This window comes from Ascaphus truei, chromosome 10 (assembly GCF_040206685.1).
Source record: "Ascaphus truei isolate aAscTru1 chromosome 10, aAscTru1.hap1, whole genome shotgun sequence".
In the NCBI taxonomy this organism is placed as follows: Eukaryota; Metazoa; Chordata; class Amphibia; order Anura; family Ascaphidae; genus Ascaphus; species Ascaphus truei.
Genome location: NC_134492.1, coordinates 9,448,186 through 9,467,529, shown reverse-complemented (window position 1 = coordinate 9,467,529; position 19,344 = coordinate 9,448,186). Strand labels below are relative to the sequence as shown.

General features: G+C 46.8%; 1 protein-coding gene across 1 annotated transcript in view; it reads right to left on the bottom strand.

Moving 5' to 3' along the window:
• Nucleotides 1-19,344, bottom strand: part of PIGK (phosphatidylinositol glycan anchor biosynthesis class K) — a 120,725-nt gene that overhangs the window by 91,753 nt on the left and 9,628 nt on the right. The window contains exons 4-7 of the mRNA XM_075617148.1: nt 19,238-19,334; nt 16,594-16,711; nt 14,413-14,523; nt 3,835-4,007 (exon numbers count right to left, since the gene is read on the bottom strand). Of these exons, the coding sequence (XP_075473263.1) occupies nt 3,835-4,007; nt 14,413-14,523; nt 16,594-16,711; nt 19,238-19,334 (499 nt within the window). The remainder of the gene's footprint in view (nt 1-3,834; nt 4,008-14,412; nt 14,524-16,593; nt 16,712-19,237; nt 19,335-19,344) is intronic.

Sequence of the window (19,344 nt, the reverse complement as noted above, 5' to 3'; positions counted from 1 at the left end):
CGGGAGGGAATGGAGCGCGAGGGAATGGAGCGGGAGGGAATGGATCGGGAGGGAATGGAGCGCGAGGGAGGAAGGGGGTCCGCCATCTTAGGCGCTGCGTGGCAGCCTGCCTGTTCCCCCGCCGGGGAGGGAATGGAGCGGGAGGGAGTGGTGTGTAGCGGGAGGGAGTGGTGTGTAGCGGGAGGGAGTGGTGTAGCGGGAGGGAGGTGAGTGGAGCGGGAGGGAGTGGTGTGTAGAGGGAGTGGAGCGGCAGGGAGGTGAGTGCGGGAGTGGAGCGGGAGGGAGGTGAGTGTGATGGGGAGAGGACAGAGATGTATGTATGTGTGTGTGTTTTTTTTTTTTTTTTTTTTTGGACCTTTGGCCCGTCACTCCGCCTCAGGCCAATGAGAGGTGTGGGGGGCGGGCCAAGGGGGTGGTGTGAGTGTGTGAGCCCAATGAGAGGTGTGCGGGGGCGGGCGGGCCAAGGGACCAATGAGATTGCCGCTAGGGACGCAGACATACAGTGAACTCAGAAATATATAGTACAGTAGATATATATATATATATATATATATATATATATCTCAATATCTGATAATATATACTGTATATATATTTGTGTGGCACCTGATATCAGATATTGGTTTATGATTCTGTATTTATCACTACTCACGTTTATATTCATATACATTTCACTCACATATGTATATGGCGCGATAAAGAGAGAGAGGGGCGCGAGAAAGAGAGAGAGGGGCGCGAGAAAGAGAGAGAGCGGTGCAAGAAAGAGAGAGGGGCGCGAGAAAGAGAGGGAGGGGCGCGAGAAAGAGAGGGAGAAAGACTATTTATATAGAGTCCATGGTTGAAATAGGCAAATATTACAATTGAGGGGAGGTGGCAGGTGTGATGGGATGCTGTATACCTAAAAAATCAGGAAAATTGGGTAGTATGGCAGTTACATAATGGCAGTTTTTACAGTAGATTACTTTAGCAAAAAAAGCTGCAATGTGTTATCTTGTTAAGAAAAACAGTACAGAAAATAAATACAACATTTAAACACAAGAGGGCGCACATGTGCAACAATTAAATAACATGTAACTGCATCAAGAGGCTCCTTTCTTCCTCAATGTGTTACTTTGCATTGTATTGTATGTCTTTATTTGTGTAGCGCCATTAATGTACATAGCGCTTCACAGCAGTAATAGTTACAGTCATATAAATAATAAGATATAAATAACACGAAGGGAAGAAGCGCTTCAGACTTAAAAGTAACATTTAGGAAAAGGCATCCCTGCTCCGAAGAGCTTACAATCTAATTTGTTGGAAGCAAGAACGTTGAGACACAGTAGGAGGGCGTTCTGGTAAGTGCGTCTGCAAGGGGCCAAGGTTAATGTAACAGGTGTTAATTATCAGCCATGGAGCTTCCCATATGCTTCCTTAAGCAGGTGTGTTTTAAGGTGGGTTTAATGTTCAAGTAGTCATTTGAGATGGGAGAATTATTTGCCAACATTCGAATTAGCGGAAAGGGCGTATATTTGCGGCTCGATTTCAAAAAAGTTACATTCGCTCACCTTCTTTCTAATGTGTGCAATCTCTCAGGCCCAATCCTGACACATTTGCCACTTCTAGTAGCAATCCCGCCAGATTTGGGGATTTTTTTTTTTGTAGTGAATGGAGGGATTCCACGCAAGTGCTCTGTGGGGAGGGGGGGAGGGGGAGGGGCAAAATGTCTTCCTGGGGCCATTACCTCAGGAACTGGGAGGGTCCCGGACTTCAGAAGTCCACAGGGCAACTTCTGGGCGAGTCCCTGGGTCAGGGAAGATTACAACCTAAATGTGTAAAGAACAAGCAGCGTGCATTTGCAGCTTTAAGCAATGGAGTTATTGTTGACAATAACAATTTGCAAGTTGGCACTTTTAATGAAGCTCAAATGTATACATTTGTAAGATTTTGTACATGCACCTAGGATTCATATGTTCGAGTAATCAACACAAATACCAGAAACCTACAAAATACGTGGTTCCCTAGGTAACGGGGAGACCGCTAACAAAGTATCAATCATAATTCCAAATTCTGCTGTTTCATGAGCCCACCGGGGGGGGGGCTGGCAAATTTTGGCCCTGGAGGCAAGCCCAACCAACCGCACCAAAAATCAGGCGGCCCACACACCATAAATGGACACACGCACCCCGGATACACACATGTGTAACTTACACTACACAGTGACAAGTCTCTGTACACATACAAAAGCACAATAAACCCTGTGTGCGTATATATGAGCGTATATATACACATACATACATGTGTATGCACGTGCGTGTGTATGCACGTATGCACGTACACGTGTGTGTGTGTACGTACGTACGTAGGTGTATAAGTATAATCGCAGCCTCACAGCAGCACACTGCAGGCAGCCCGGGAGAGGCGGAGCAGCTGCGCCCTGCAGCGCCACCTGCTGGCCGGAATGTACAGTGCAGCACACCGTTTCCTCTGCATTGGCCCAATTTGTTCAAATCTGAACGACCTGGCGCGCAATTACCCCTCTGCCCCTCTGCCCCGTCCCCCAGGTAGTGATCTGGAGACGTTACAATGCATAGTGCCTTATATCTAAATTGCAAGTGATCGGGTGGGGGGGGGGGGGCGTAGTTCACTAGGAAAAAAATAAACTCGACTATCAAGAAAAAGTAACCAACAAGCCCCCCCCTAAGTGCTGGCTGACTCTTCATAGAGATCAGGCACAGGGTCCCCGGGTCCGGAAAATGACATACATGTATCAAGTTCAACCTATACAGTACTCATTTTAGACGACAGATACGTTATCCTATATCCGTACTTACAGTGTATTGATCCAGAGGAAGGCAAACAGAAACCCCAGTGTCATATCATCCAATGATATCTCACAGGGGAAAATAAATTCCTTCCTGACTCCAAATGATTGGCAATCAGATTACTCCCTGGATCAACATCCTTCCCATGTTTACTTATTTGGTATATCCATGTATACCTTTGCTTTCTAAAAAGATGTCCAACCTTTTTTGAAGCTACCCTCACTGTAAAGAACCCTTTCCTTTGTTGCTGGTGAAATCTCCTTTCCTCCAACCTCAAGGGATGACCCCGAGTCCTTTGTACTGCGCTTGAGATGAATAGTTCTTTTGAAAGCTCCTTACTGTCCCCGAATATATTTGTATATAGTTATCATGCCCCCTCTTAGAGATACAATCTCAAAGTTTGGAGGACTGAGAACTCAAGGAAAGAAATTTAAAATAAATATGAACATAACTTCTTATCTTAACACAAAGAAAACATCGGAATGTACACAGCCGTTTAATTCGGCCACAAAAGCAGATTCGCCTTTTACGTCCCAACAACAGGCAGCTAAACAGCGGAGTGAATGTGGTTTTTCCTTCCATGGCTGTGTTGTGCTTCCTCTAACATTCGCTCACTACTTTTACAGCGGGCGGTTACTGGGAGTAAAGCTGGATTTCAAAGGCTGTCGGAACAACGTACATTTACAAACATTTCATGCATTGCGCTGACTGTTCTCCATAATCGCTTCTTACCGGTTATAATCTGCATGGGTTCCTTTTTATCTAGATACTCGGGCCCGCCCATTTCATACCATTATGAGAAGGGATTTTAAATGAGGACCGTTCTAAGTAAACACATTCCAGGAATACATTTAACATTTTGTGGCAGATTTTGTTTGGAATAAAAAGGGCTAGTACTAGAATCTGTGCATATTATTCTTGAAATGGGTCTAATTGTACTCAGAATTGTGCTGTTAGAGCCGTATAAAACAGCCTTCGTACCACACATCTGGCTCGATTATCGCTTCCCCTCTTCCCCATATAAAAGTACCTTTTCTCCACTTGGTCTAGATGAATTTGCAAGGTAACGATCTCTCTTGTAAGCTCCACTTTCCGCACACTTCCAAAGAAATCCGTAATGAGAACATTGCGTGGGTCCCTCTGAAAGAGGTCCGTCCTGTGCCCAGGTGTAGAAGCACACAAGCTCTTTGGGCATACCTGAAACTGAACAGGAAGAGAAAGAACGATGCTATGAGCTAAGCTTACAAGACACATTGCTGCATTGTGCCAGCCTCGTATTTATATAAATGTAGGAACTTCATCAATTTAAGGCTGGGGTGGCAAACTCCAGTCCTCAAGAGACACCAACAGGTGTGTGTGTATGTGTATATATATATATATATATATATATATATATATACATATATATATGTGTATGTACACAAATATACATACACATATATACATACACAGCTCGCAGGAATTCAGTGAACTACAGAAGTAATTAGTACTTTAAAAATATAAACACTATTAAAAAATGAAATAATTCGGTAGGTTATGCTCGCCTGTAAAACAGTTTGGTGGGTATCACTTTGAAATAGAGAGAAAAACATTTCAAAGGAATAAATATCAATGCCTTCATCTACAAACTGCCCTGAGGGATTCCTAATCCAGCACCAGGGGGTCTCTTTGGAAACTCTGCCTCATTGCAAACACCTTCAAAAGACCACAAGCTAAAAGCAGATTATCTATTCCTTTTTATCTGTGCTACTAAAGATTCACATACAATATGCCGTACTTTCATCTCCTCTCCATCTCATCTATTTGAAGAGGTAAACGCAATGTGTAGAGAACCAGAATAGGTAACTAGAAGCAGATTTAAAAGGTCACAAGAGAAAAATTAGTTCAAGGGTTCCGACTCGTTCATTGCCGGAGAGACCTGCTTTGTAAGGGTCCCTGGCACCAAAACGGTTACAGTTCCTGAAAAGTTACCCTTCACCTTCAAAAGACAAACAATATTCTGTTGAAATGTTTGTACTGTATGTAGAGGAGATGGACAAATGTGTGCACCAGGTTCCAAGACTAGATACCTCCCTCAGGTGGGACAGAACGTAAAGGAGAAGCTTACTGCATCTAAGTGTGTAAGGTGAAGTGGAAATAAACAGTATGGGGTGAAAGAATAAACTAACTGGCTCAATTACTGAAAACAGATGAGTAATGTCCTCACTTCTGTTTGACTTGCACGTTTTTCCATATTTCTAATCATTGATGACATTTATTGCACACAACATTTTTAAATTCAATAGCTTATCCATTCAAAATCAGAATACCAACACCATAGAGCTGTAACGTTGCCGACTGCAGAGCAGGACACGGACCCGCAGGGCTGAGGGATGGAGTAAAACACCGACCTTGGCCTGGGATCAGGGGCAAATTTTCATCACATGTTTCAGAAGGGATACGTGGAACGGAGTGGGGATTTTTAATGAAGAGGGGAGCTCCAGTTGATAAGTGACCTCATTGATCTTCCGGACAATATTGTAGGGACTAATGAATCGCGGTCCGAGTTTATCGGAAGGTTGGCGTAGACGTGTAAAGAGCCATACTTTATCCCCGGTGGAGTATGAGTGTGATGGCCTCCGATGTTTATCTGCAGACTTTTTTTTGTCTCTCAGTGACTGAGTGAAGGGTTGCCCGGATCCCCTTCTAAAGGTCCTGTAAGTTCTGTGCCCTGGTATCAGCCACTGGAACACCTGCTGCTGGAGAATGAATGGGAAGGGTGCGGGGATAATAACCCCATGCTGCAAAGAACACAGCCCAGAGAGTCATGAGCTAAACTGCTGCGTACAAATTCTGCCAGCAGTAGGAGTTCTGCCCAATCATTTGATGTTCATCAATGTAACATCCGAGGTATTGCTCCAAGGATTGGTTGGTGCGCTCAGTTTGCCCATTGGATTGTGGGTGGTAGGTAGATGAAATGTGAAGGTCAAACCCCAATCGCCTGCAGAACGCCTTCCAAAATTTTCGAAATTAACTGGGACCCCCTGTCCGAGACGATCTGTAAAGGTAGTCCATGCAGACGAAATACCTCCTTGGTGATGATGTCCGCCAGTTCAGAAGAAGAGGGAAGTTTTTTTTAAGGGGAAGAAATGAGCCCGTTTTGTAAAACGATCAACAATAACCAGAATTGTCGTTATCCCCCGAGAGGGGGGAAGTTCCACAATAAAGTCCATGGATAGGTGCGTCCAGAGTATCGGCAATGGCTGCAGAAGCCCACAGGGCAGTGTTCGGGGAACCTTAGTTCGGGCACATACACTGCAGGCTGAAATGAAGTCCTGTACCTCCGTTATTCATTTTGTCCCACAGTGCGGGAGCCCTGTTTTAACTGTAGTAGTGCAAATTCAGCGGAAGCCGCACGGCCGGGGGTATCAAAGATTGTCCGGAAGGTTTGCATGAAAGCGACGGAATCGTCCAACAATGGGGAACCGTTTTCATAAAGAAGTGAGGCCCAACCTAATGCTTCATCCATGAGGAGCGAGAAGATATATGCCACTCGAGAGCGGTGGGTAGAGAAGGATGACTATTGTGTGTCTAGCTGCACCTGGCACTGGTTCAAGAATCCTCTGCAAGCCCTCCATAGTGGACAGGAGTCGGGATCTGGGGCTCCCTTAGGACCACAGAAGTGCGCGGGGCCTCTGTAAACCCTGTGTCCCCAGCAGACAATCTCGTGCCCTCCAGTTTGCGCACCCCTGGTCTAAGGCAGGGGTATGAAAACTTTTCCATTTGCGCCCCCTTGCCTGCTCTCTGGCTTGGGCAACGTCATGGGACGCCGCGTTGTCATGGCGATGCATCGCTGGAGAGCAGGTAAGAGTTAGAGGCCTCGCGTGTGCTCCACCGGCATTTAATTTAACAGTTGTGGGGAAGAGCGTGGGGCCTCTAAGCACCGCGGCACCAGTTTGCGCACCCCTGTACCAAGGTGTAGTGCTCTATGCACACACAACTCCTGGCAACTTGCTCTGACGTGGCATTGATTAGCCAGTCATACAAGTATTGAACTACAAAAAAGCCTGTCTCGCAATAATTCTGCTATGACATTTGTGAATGTTCTGGGTGCTGTGACCAGTCCAAAAGGAAGGGCCATAAATTGATAGTGACGGCCATTTAGAACAAATCTCCAGAACCAACAGTGCGATTCTTTTATTGGAATATGAAGAGAAGTATCCATTACGTCTATAGAAGCTAGAAATACTCCGCTGTCCATCTTCAAGTGCCAGATATTGAGAAAGGCATTAATTTTTTTTAGATTCAGAATTGCCCTGACTTATTCTGATACGTTATGTACTAGAAACCGGATAGAAAGAAAAGCCTCGCCTCTCTGAGAAGGTGGAACTGGCTCAATTGTCATATTGGCCAACGCACCGTGAACCGCTTATTTTAAGACCCGTTTCTTCTCTGGATCGTTCGAGAGGCCTTATTCCTTGAAGTAAACCCCAGCATTTTCAGGAACTCCAAAGAATACCCCTAGGCTATATTTTGCTGAACCCAGGAATCTGTTGTTTGGATCCAGCAGTCCAGAAATCCCGCAAAGTCATCCGGCAAAGTCAGCCCCCAACAGACGTAACCTGGACGGGGCCCAGTTCCCTTCAGGGGTCTTGTTTCTTGATGGACCCCTGTAAAGCTAGGTCCCCAGATCGGCCCCTGCCCAAGATTGCTGTTGTAGTGAATTCCAATTCCGATTATAAGTTCTCCCTGGTCTAGAAGACCTTGCATCCTGAAAACCTCGTCTTGGAGGCCTAATGAACAACGAAAGCCGTTACCTTCTCTGCTGGGGTAAAAATTGATCTCTCCCTCCGCCATCTTGGAAATAATATTATCCAGTGGTTCTCTGCAGAGATAAGCACCATCATAAGGTAAAGACACTCGTCCATTCTTGGACAAGGCACCCGCTGCCCATGTTTCAAGCCATAGCGGTCTCCTCACAGCTATAGTATATACTGAGGCGCTAGCTGCTAGACTGATGACGTCCATGGAAGCATCACACAAAAAGCCAATTGAATCTGTAAGATTTGAAAAACGCCATTAAGAGTTACTGTCTTCACCCTATCTTCCAAATTAGATATCCAAATTCTGACCGTTCGAGAAACAGGTCATTGCTGTTGCTGATTTCAGCGTCAATCAGATAGAGTATTGTTTGCATAAAATACCCTCTATTCTTCGATCGACAAGATCCTTAAAGGAAGATCCATCCTCTAAGGCAGGGGTGGGAATCTCCAGTCTTCACGGGCCACCAACAGGGGGTTAAGGTTATCCCTGCTTGAGCACAGGTGGCTCAATCAGTGGTTCAGTCTTTGACTCAGCCACCTGTGCTGAAGCAGGGATATACTGAAAACCTGATCTGTTGGTGGCCCTTGAGGAAGGAGTTGCCCATCACTGCTCTAGGGGGACCGTTGTATTCCTTGCCATCTTGGCAACAGCTGCATTCAACTTTGGCGTTATCACCCAGGCACTGCAGTCCTCTTTATTCAAGGGGCACACTTTCAGGAATTTACTAGTCGCTGCTGGTCATTTATCCAGGAATGATCACCCCATCTTCACAATGTCCTTAATAGAACTGTGAACAGGAAAAGTTGTAGCCGATATTTTAGAGCCAAAAAAGGCCTGATACAGGAATCCCAGCTCCTCTCTGGTGTCCTCAATATTCATCGTCAATCTATTCTTAATGAGCTGGTCTATAGCATTCATTTCAAACGAGAACTCGCTGAGTTCTGAGACACTTGCCTGTTATAAATAATCAATGAAACTGCCAGGCTGCAAAGCCCAATGACGTCTGTGATCAGGGCCTTTAAAAAGACCCCTGAGACTGCGCTTTATCAACAGACTACAGCAGTGACGTTTAAGTCAATGAAAGTCGTTCACCGAGTAGCATTTTCTTCCTTAAACATCTTCTTAATGAATACAATTTGTGCAAAATCGTTTCAGGCCGGTAGCAGAAAGTTGGCACCGCACTTGGCACATTATTTAGCCTTACGGTGAGATTATAACGATGCTCAAGCGATTTCTGCACTTACTATTTCAGGCGATGTGGAGGCGTGGCTATGACGTCACAAAGCTGGTTTGCCGTGATTGGCTGAGCCACCCACGTGATGCGGCCGTCACTTGAAGACACATTTTTTGGTCTTTACAAAACGTGCTCGTGCCATCGCGCTCCGTCATGTACGCGTGCACTAGCGGCGGCCTCTAAGGGATCCTGCGATTTGTACTTGTCGGGTGCGCGCCATCGCACAGAGTATAATCGCTGCCTTAGAAAAAGCTTTTGTAAGGTTCACAACTTCTGCCTCTTGCAGAGGCTGCTCTGTGTTCTGGGTCCCTGAACCTGCAGAAGGAACAGACAGACATGCTGCTATCTAAATCAGCAGGGAAACGCATGCTTCTTACATAGCGGTCAGGTGTTTCAAACTGCCCCACAGGGGAGCTCCTTACCGTGAGGTGTGGTGATTAATAAGCAGGTGCCAAATAGCTGCTTCCAATTACAAGGTAAACTCTAATTTAGTCCCAGTACATCTTTCCTGGGTTAAACAATCTGAGCCCCTTACTGGGTCTGCTGGTTTCTGGTGTCCGGAAACTGTAGGAACAGACACGCGCTAGCCTTCTATCAATAAGGGAATAAATAAAGAGACAAAGATACCCAATGCGACAAAATACAGAGTTAAATACTTCGACGTTAGTATTCTCATGAATAAGGGTCATTTAGTTAAACCCTTTGGCCAAAGTGTTAGAAGCCTGCAGCCACGTCACGCCATGACCAGTATGCAGCCACGTCACGCCATGACCAGTATGCAGCCACGTCACGGCACGACCAGTATGCAGCCACGTCACGGCACGACCAGTATGCAGCCACGTCACGGCACGACCAGTATGCAGCCACGTCACGGCACGACCAGTATGCAGCCACGTCACGGCACGACCAGTATGCAGCCACGTCACGGCACGACCAGTATGCAGCCACGTCACGGCATGACCAGTATGCAGCCACGTCACGACCAGTATGCAGCCACGTCACGGCACGACCAGTAGGCAGCCACGTCACGGCACGACCAGTATGCAGCCACGTCACGCCATGACCAGTATGCAGCCACGTCACGCCATGACCAGTATGCAGCCACGTCACGGCACGACCAGTATGCAGCCACGTCACGGCACGACCAGTATGCAGCCACGTCACGGCACGACCAGTATGCAGCCACGTCACGGCACGACCAGTATGCAGCCACGTCACGGCACGACCAGTATGCAGCCACGTCACGGCATGACCAGTATGCAGCCACGTCACGACCAGTATGCAGCCACGTCACGGCACGACCAGTAGGCAGCCACGTCACGACACGACCAGTATGCAGCCACGTCACGCCATGACCAGTATGCAGCCACGTCACGACACGACCAGTATGCAGCCACGTCACGGCACGACCAGTATGCAGCCACGTCACGGCACGACCAGTATGCAGCCACGTCACGGCACGACCAGTATGCAGCCACGTCACGGCATGACCAGTATGCAGCCACGTCACGACCAGTATGCAGCCACGTCACGGCACGACCAGTAGGCAGCCACGTCACGGCACGACCAGTATGCAGCCACGTCACGGCACGACCAGTAGGCAGCCACGTCACGACCAGTATGCAGCCACGTCATGGCACGACCAGTATGCAGCCACGTCACGGCACGACCAGTATGCAGCCACGTCACGGCATGACCAGTATGCAGCCACGTCACGGCAGGACCAGTATGCAGCCACGTCACGGCAGGACCAGTATGCAGCCACGTCACGGCATGACCAGTATGCAGCCACGTCACAGCATGACCAGTATGCAGCCACGTCACGGCATGACCAGTATGCAGCCACGTCACGGCACGACCAGTATGCAGCCACGTCACGGCAGGACCAGTATGCAGCCACGTCACGGCAGGACCAGTATGCAGCCACGTCACGGCATGACCAGTATGCAGCCACGTCACGGCATGACCAGTATGCAGCCACGTCACGGCATGACCAGTATGCAGGTCCTAACACTACCTGTGAATATTCTTATTTACCTCTGCAGTGGAGGGAGAACGGCCTTAATAATAGGGTTAGGACCTGCATACTGGCCGTGATGTGGCTGCATACTGGTCATGCTGTGACGTGGCTGCATACTGGTCATGCTGTGACGTGGCTGCATACTGGTCATGCTGTGACGTGGCTGCATACTGGTCATGCTGTGACGTGGCTGCATACTGGTCATGCCGTGACGTGGCTGCAGGCTTATAACGTTTTGGCCAAAGGGTTTAACTAAATGACCCTTACTCATGAGAATACCAACATTGAAGTATTTAACTATGTATTTTGTCACATTGGGTATCTTTGTCTCTTGTTGTATACATTTGGCCACGCTCAGTAGCACTCCTTCTGACATATATACTATATATGAATGATGTGGTGGGCTCTGGTTTTGGAGCTTGCTGGAATTGGGCGTTTATTTAGGGAATAAATAAGCATGCTTTTTAAATACCCGGCGCCCGGAACCAGCTCCCCCCTGGTGGGGAATTGATCTTAAGAGAAAGAAAAAAAACACACTCTCCGTTATGACATCATTTGCCCGCCCCTAAGCGCTGCATCGTGATGTCCCAGCTCCTCTTCTGCACAGAGAAGTGGCCCCTGCGGCCTCAGGGAAGATGCCTAGCAGCGCTGAAACAGGGCAGTATGTGGCTGGCAATAGCATTACCATGGCGGTGTGAGCGTGACCGTTCTAAGGCCGTGTCCAGGGTGATTACGCGCTAGCATGCTGCGCAATCAAAACAATGTACCGGAATTGTAGTGTCCATACTGCGCGCACATGAGCGTGGGTAGGCGCGATGCGTGCAGACAAAATGTTTTGTCATTGCCGTGCAATGCCCTAGTCACGTGCGCGGTTCAGCCAATGAGGGCGAACCGCTCACGTGACGTCACGGACAGGCCCCCTGTCCCCCTCGTGCAACCCTGCTGGCCAGGACTCGCCACAGCTACATCAGAGTGTGACTTCAGGGCGCTAGAGAGCGCGCCCGCGTAATCACCCTGGACGCGGTCGTAAAGTAAGCTGGGGAAACGGCAGGGAAGTCACCTCCTACTCCGATTAGGGGCGACATCAATGAGGCCCTCGGAAAAAGTATGCATGAAAAAATAAAACTGGCCAGCAACATGCCGAATATCCTGTGTCCAGCGGAGGTAGGACAAGAGGACGTGACCCAAGGTGGACAGCGCCCCCTGATATAGTGCTCACAAGAAGTGCTTGTCCTACCAGCTGTGATTAGGGGGTGGTGCGTTCCTTTTCGTCTTTGGCTGCCATAGAGGATGTAGAAGAAACAGAGGTTTATACTGTTTTAATCACAGACACAAATCGAGCTTGTTGTGCCCTAATAACTAATCTAAAAAGAATAAATGGATCTAAACAATGTTTATATGATAGATCGTTAATGACTTATTGTTTAATGTTCTCACGGTTATGTCAAAAATGTTAAGATCTGGAGTTCTGTCAGCTTTGTATTCAGCATGTGTGCCAATTGCAGTGTTCCCTATATCTGGGGTGCTCAAGTCCAGTCCTCAAGACGCCCCAACTGGTCAGGTTAAGGATATCCCTGTTCAGCACAGGTGGCTCAATCAGTCCCAGCTTCAGCACAGGTGGCTCAATCGGAGGCTCAGTCTTTTACTGAGCCTCCGATTGAGCCATCTGTGCTAAAGCTGGGATATCCTTAACCTGACCTCTTGGGGGACCTTGGAGTTGAGCACCCCTGGTCTTTATGACATGCTTGGATCCTGTGACTGATTTCTAATAATTTATAAAGAAAAGGATATCCAGGACCAAGCTAAAGGAAGAGGGCACTGGGCCCACACACGCCACACCCTTCCCCAATTCCTGTATCGCCCTAATTTTATTACATTGTAACAAACAGTAAAATAATTTCAGGATGTTCATATTGTATAAACAATTGTACGGTATACATAAAGGTCAAAGAAATCCAAACATTGAAAAGAAGACAATTGTAATGTAAACGCCTCGTGTATCTTTCCACCACTGTGACGGGGACTTATCACTGTCACTGCCACTAAATCCAGCAGTGTGATGGTTAGTTGCACACAGGCACTCAACAAGACTCCACCTGGATGATTAGGACTTTTAGAACAAGCCTGGTCTGAGAAACAGGAAAGAGATTCCTTAGCTCACAATGGAGCTGACATAAGGAAAAGGAGGGCTGTGTTCTAGGAGCAAGACACAAGGGGACCAGACCTCTATGCCTGGACCTGCAAGCAGACAACTACCTGGACAACACTGACCTGAAGGGCCATCTGCGTTAAGGTACCGCTGAGACTTTGGGGTGATAAGTGGGTAAGGGGCTTCCCCTCCCGCCTCCCCCAGCCTTGCAGAGAGAGACTGAAGAAGTTAGCCCTTACACAGGGATAGGTGTTTGTTGTTTTATGTATATTTTTATTTGCTGTATTGTTTCAAGGAACAGACAATAAGCCTTATTATAATTTCACCTTAAAAACAGTCCCCACCGCACACATCTTACACCCACCTTATGTAAACTCCACAGTTCAGTCTGTTATATGTGAGTGTTAACAAGTAAAACCTGTTTGTGTGGGCTGTGTGGTGAGAACATTTGCATGCAAGCCAACAGTAATGCTAAATCCAGCCTCCACAATCGCCAGAAGCCTTCTGATAGCTGGTCTTTAACGCAAAAGATAATCAACAAGCACTACTTTATATTGTGGTAACTCCATCGTGCTGGGGGGCTCTACCACAGTGCTCAAAACCCCCTCAACAGGTCAGGTTTTCAGGATATGTATGCTTCAGCACAGGTGGCTCAGAGGCTCAGTCAAAGATTTAGCCACTGATTGAGCCACCTGTGCTGAAGCAGGGATATGCTGAAAACCTGACCTGCTGAGGGGGTCTTGAGGACTGGAGTTGAGAACCCCTGCCCTAATGTCCAAAAGAAGGATCATTGGAGTATGTGTAGTTAGTAAAGTGCGATACCCATTATTGTATGTATATCTCTATTAATCACACCACTGATGTATGCAACATTTTACAGAACTGGCAAGACAGTACAGGGAAATAGTGTGCATTAAGCAATGGGAATTAGCACGTCCCTACCATACAGATCTGGATTAGAATCTAAATTATTGCTAGTTTACATTCAAGTGAGCGGACATTCAAACGCTAATCTCCAGGTTCACTGCAGTTACTGATTCATTTGAGGTGGATTTCAGCTCCTCGTTAATTGTTTAGCATTAGGTTTACAGTCACAGACACTGTTATAGTGTTTGTTTTTGTCAAACCCAGAAACAGCGCAGAAGATGGACAATATGGGCGTGGGATGGAGGGAATTCTGCCTTGGGGACCCCCACTCTGCACAAGGCAGATAATGAATACAAGCATCAGTCAGCAAAGACTGTTCTCAGACTGGGTAGGGAAGCTAATCATATGGCATACATATAGCAAGCACCGCATAAGTCTAACTCTTGGATGTATATGTGGCCAAAACATACATAATGTGTACATTTTTACCTGCTCTTGGATGTAAAGCAGGCCAAAAATATATAAATGGACTTACCAGGTCATTCATATTGTTCTGGCTTGCTGGGTGAATTTCCTCCAAAAACTCCAGGACATAGAATGTATATCGGTCCATAAGGTGAACTCCTATTGCAAGATCTGGCTGATGCTATAACAAAAATACATACAATTATCTCCAAGACAAAGGGAACAGACCAGACAGTATCTTCAATAAAGAGATGGCCATCATTGCTCATTCATGGCCATTTACGTGCGTGACTGCCAATGAGTGATGATGACTATCGTACTTCAATGAATATACACATATCTGCCTTGAGAAACAGATTTGAAACGCATCACGTTAAATAGCACGGCAGACCCATCTGGCAACTTAATCTGTTATGTTCTGTTGTGTGTCATTCAGAGGTTCATGTGACTTTATGGCTGCGTGATGTACAAATAAGACTATTTCCGCTATTCTGGAAAACAGATTCTAAATTATATTCCTCTGCAACACAAAGGGATATTTTTACATTTAACATCACCTGTGCTGCCTGTCTGACAATCCAGATCTATAAATCAGCAGGACTGATTCACTATAACCCTTATTACACGGAGATATTAATACCCTGCCTGTTCTATTAAGACTGTATTCACATACAGCCTAAGTCACAAAGCTTACTGGACCTGTGATAAAATCAATACTTGGTACATTTCCATGGTAACTGGAGGATTTAAAAAAGAGACTCTACACCAGGAGTGCTTAACTCCAGTCCTCAAGACCCTTCAACAGCTCAGGTTTTAAGGATATCACAGCTTCAGCAGAGGTGGCTCAATCAGTCTCTGTTTCAGCACAGGTGGCTCAATCAGAGGCTCAGTCGAAGACTGATTGAACCACCTGTGCTGAAGCTGGGATATCCTTAAAACCTGACCTGTTGGGGGGGGGGATCTTGAGGACTGGAATTGTCCACCCCTGTTCTATATGAAGGGCCCATCTACCCTCGAGGCTCAGTGCGAGTGAAACGTGTCATGTCTTTGTGACATCACAGTAAGATGTGACATCATAGATGCAATCTTCCTGTGAGGATTGCAGCACCAGGCATGTTGCAGAACCCTGGAGCCCTGTCCCAGAGATTGCTATAAACGTTTACAAAAATTATACTAGCCCACCAATTGGGGAATACATAGATCTATAACATACATACCACACCTTAATCACTCTACAAGTAACTCGTACATTCTGGGAGGGCGAGGGGGCTTCTCATTAATAAGTGCAAAGTGTGGATTTGGGATAGGGGACTGACTGCGCGCCTGATGATCGACCGCACACGCACCTCAGTATGACGGATGTCTAGTTGCAGAAGAGCTTACACTCTAGTATACGAGTAGTTTGGGAATGCACGGTTAATGAGAATAGACAGAAGCCCTGTCTACAGGATTCATATATGACAGTGGGCACCACTAGAGGGGGAGTACTAGGCCTACACCAGTTTAAAAATGTTTTCATCCAACAGTACAGACCCCAATACCCATCTTTATATTCGGATCTTTTTCAGCCTTTCCACACGAGACAGAACAGTGTCTCTACTTAACACATCAGGATATATTCAGCCGATGTGCTGTATGTGCTTCACTAGTAGAAAGGTTGCGCTTTAGTTTTATTTATAATATTGTGGGGGCTTGAATTTTTTTAATATGTTATCAGAATTTCCTTATGTGAACTTATTATATTACCAAAACAATTATGGTTTTTCTTTGTTTTTTTTATTAGGCAGTTTGAGTGCAATCAAACAGGAATCTCTCCTTTCTCTCTACGTTTAGTTGCTGTAATAACGGATCAGGACAAAACGTCAATGTTAACAAAATCATTGGACGCATATTGCTGCACTCTCACAATACATCTATATGGTGGATTTGTACAGAACAAGCAATAAAAAAATGTCAAGGACAACCAATGTACTTGCAAAAGTACTGTGGAAGAAGAGGCAGCAGTACAGTGGGTGTCAAGGTTAGTAAAAGGCTAATAAACAACGATTCAATGTGGAAACAAACGGAGAATGGAAATGGGTTCGGAAGGGTTTACAACGCACTCGCTCAGGACAGTTTTAAAGACTGCGTCAATAGGTAACCAGGTTTATCCGGTTCATATCATATGGAGGAGCAAGGACGGGGATTGTACAACATTCCTTCACCAGATGCACCAATGTAAATGAGAGCGATGCACAGTGCAGGTACTTACAGAGAGAGAGTCTTCTCCAACTTGGCTGCTTGCAAGGGCCATGAGGTTAGGTGAATAGAACCGCTCATACATAGAGGCTCCTTGGCAGGTATCAATGATAAATAACAATTCATTATATCTGAAAACACAACATTGTTCTCATTAGTCCTCAGTCAAAATAATAATGATGTCTATTTTTAAGGTCAACTGTACTTCTTGGCCATCTTTACTGTGGGGTCCACTGCAGATATTGCCAAGATCAGATATTAAAGTAATAAAAGTACAGGTGAGAATGCTTACCGGGAATAAGTAAAAGCACGCAACTTGTCACTGCTGGTGTTATTACAAGGATGTGGAACAGAATCTCTAAATGCCATGGTCCTGTAATTGTGTTTTCTTAGTGAAATGACATTTAAATGTAAAAGCTTTTGTAAAAGTTCCGAAGAAAAAGAAAAAAAAATAATGTTACAGTTATTTGCAGAGAGGCGGAAGGTGACGCGTGATGTTTTCAGGACATTAGTTAATGGTTTTCAAAGAAGGCATTGAAAAGCTGCCAGAACGTGCATTTAATTATACAAATAGCACCATTATATATGACAGCTCTGGTCATAAAAACCTTACTAAAGCAAAGCAGTGTGCCTCACCTGCTGAGAGCTATGCAGATTCGGCCGTCTGCAAGTGCGACTTAAATATGACAACACCATGTGTTCATGTATTAGAATGCTTATAACATCGGTGGGACTGCAGCTTTAAAACCAAATGCATCTCTTGGCAATTACTGAACGGAATGTTGAGGGCACACAGGGGTGGGCACACAGGGGTGGGCACACAGGGGTGGGCACACAGGGGTGGGCACACAGGGGTGGGCACACAGGGGTGGGCACACAGGGGTGGGCACACAGGGGTGGGCACACAGGGGTGGGCACACAGGGGTGGGCACACAGGGGTGGGCACACCAGTAGTCCATGCATGGGTGAGATGTTATCAGGGGGCACTCTAAGGATTAGGAAAAGCGAGATGGGAAGATGATTGATTGGCAGGTGAGATTACAGGCTTTCAGTGATTATCTGTCAATCACAATAAGTCAATTAAAGCAGGGGTGCTCAGCTCCAGTCCTCAAGCCCCTCCAACAGGTCAGGTTTTAAGGATATCAAAGCTTCAGCACAGGTGACTCAATCAGTCCCTGCTTCAGCACACGTGGCTCAATCAGAGGCTCTGTCTTCGACTGTCAGCATCGGCGAGCCACTGAAGCACATCTGTCACTGGTTCGCAGGGTCACTGCACAGAAACTGCCACTGACTTCAACCCGAGTTTCCAAGCAATGGGGTGGCCCGATATAGATAGTCGCTATGTTGTTGATAGGAACAGTGTTCACAGAATACACCAAGTACAACTAAATGCCCTCTAAATGATTTAAATCAGGCGTGGCCAACTCCAATCAAGTTTTCAGGATATCCGTGCTTCAGCACAGGTAGCTCAACAACTGACTGAGCCACCTGTGCTGAAGCAGGGATATCCTTAAGATCTGACCTGTTGGTGGCCCTTGAGGACTGGAGTTGGCCGCCCCTGATCTAAATGATTAACTGGAAGCGTGAGAACCTATTACATTTTATTTATTATTGACAGAGAATGTGGAAGGTGATTTTTTTAGAACAGCCAGATGAAACATTACGATGCCCTACGCTGCACGCCATATTGGTACGCTGCACCCCATATTGGTACGCTGCACGCCATATTGGTACGCTGCACGCCATATTGGTACGCTGCACGCCATATTGGTACGCGGTACGCTGCACGCCATATTGGTATGCGGTACGCTGCACGCCATATTGGTACGCGGTACGCCATATTGGAACGCTGCACGCCATATTGGTACGCTGCACGCCATATTGGCACCCGTGAGAGAGATGATATTTTCTTTTGTTGCAGAAATCAGTGAAGGAGTAACTTTCCAATTCACAGCTGTATGGGACTACACTACACATGGCTTTGCAAACTTCTCCAGCAGACAGGGCAGGGCTGACCGAGACCGTATCACGGCCAGGGCAGACAACTAATTTGGCGCCCCTCCTCCTGCACCGTTACATCGCGACGTGTTGCCATGACAACATGACATCCCGTTGTCATGGAAACCACCACCGGCGCTCCAACTCTGGCGCCATTTTTTAATGCCCGAGTCCTACGCACCCATGTCAATATCAAGATACATTTAAAGATGTCAGGTTGGAGCAGTGAACGCGTAGGACCCTTGCTGTTGCCGTAGCTCCGAGACACTTACGAGGGCACCAGGCCACGCGGGACAGGTCCGGCACTCAATCAATGTCACTCGCTACTGCCCACACTCCGAGTCCTGCGCACGCCCGCCCAATATTTAAATGTCTCAACCATTAACGGGGTGTGCAGGACTCGAACATTTAACGATGGCGCCGGTGTCGGAGCACGCGCGCGCCACAAAGTCAAGTGGTAGGGAGCCCGGCAATTTCTTTTGGCGACCCTTTTCGGTTAGCACCCCGGGCAAGTGCCCGGCCAGATGGCCCCGTAATCCGGCCCTGCCAGCATGGAGATGGTCCCTTCTCATTTCTCTTGCGTTCTGTACTTGTGACACAGTAATTTAATTCAGTGTCTTGGCAACACACCTTTCAGAACTGCGGCCATGTTTTCTTACCTTCTTTTCTGCCACATCTGCTCAAAAGCGTCTGCGAGTTCCACGTTGGTGATTTCCTCAGAGTCCTGGAACTTCAGGAAACCGTTTCCGCCGTGACCTGTGAGCAG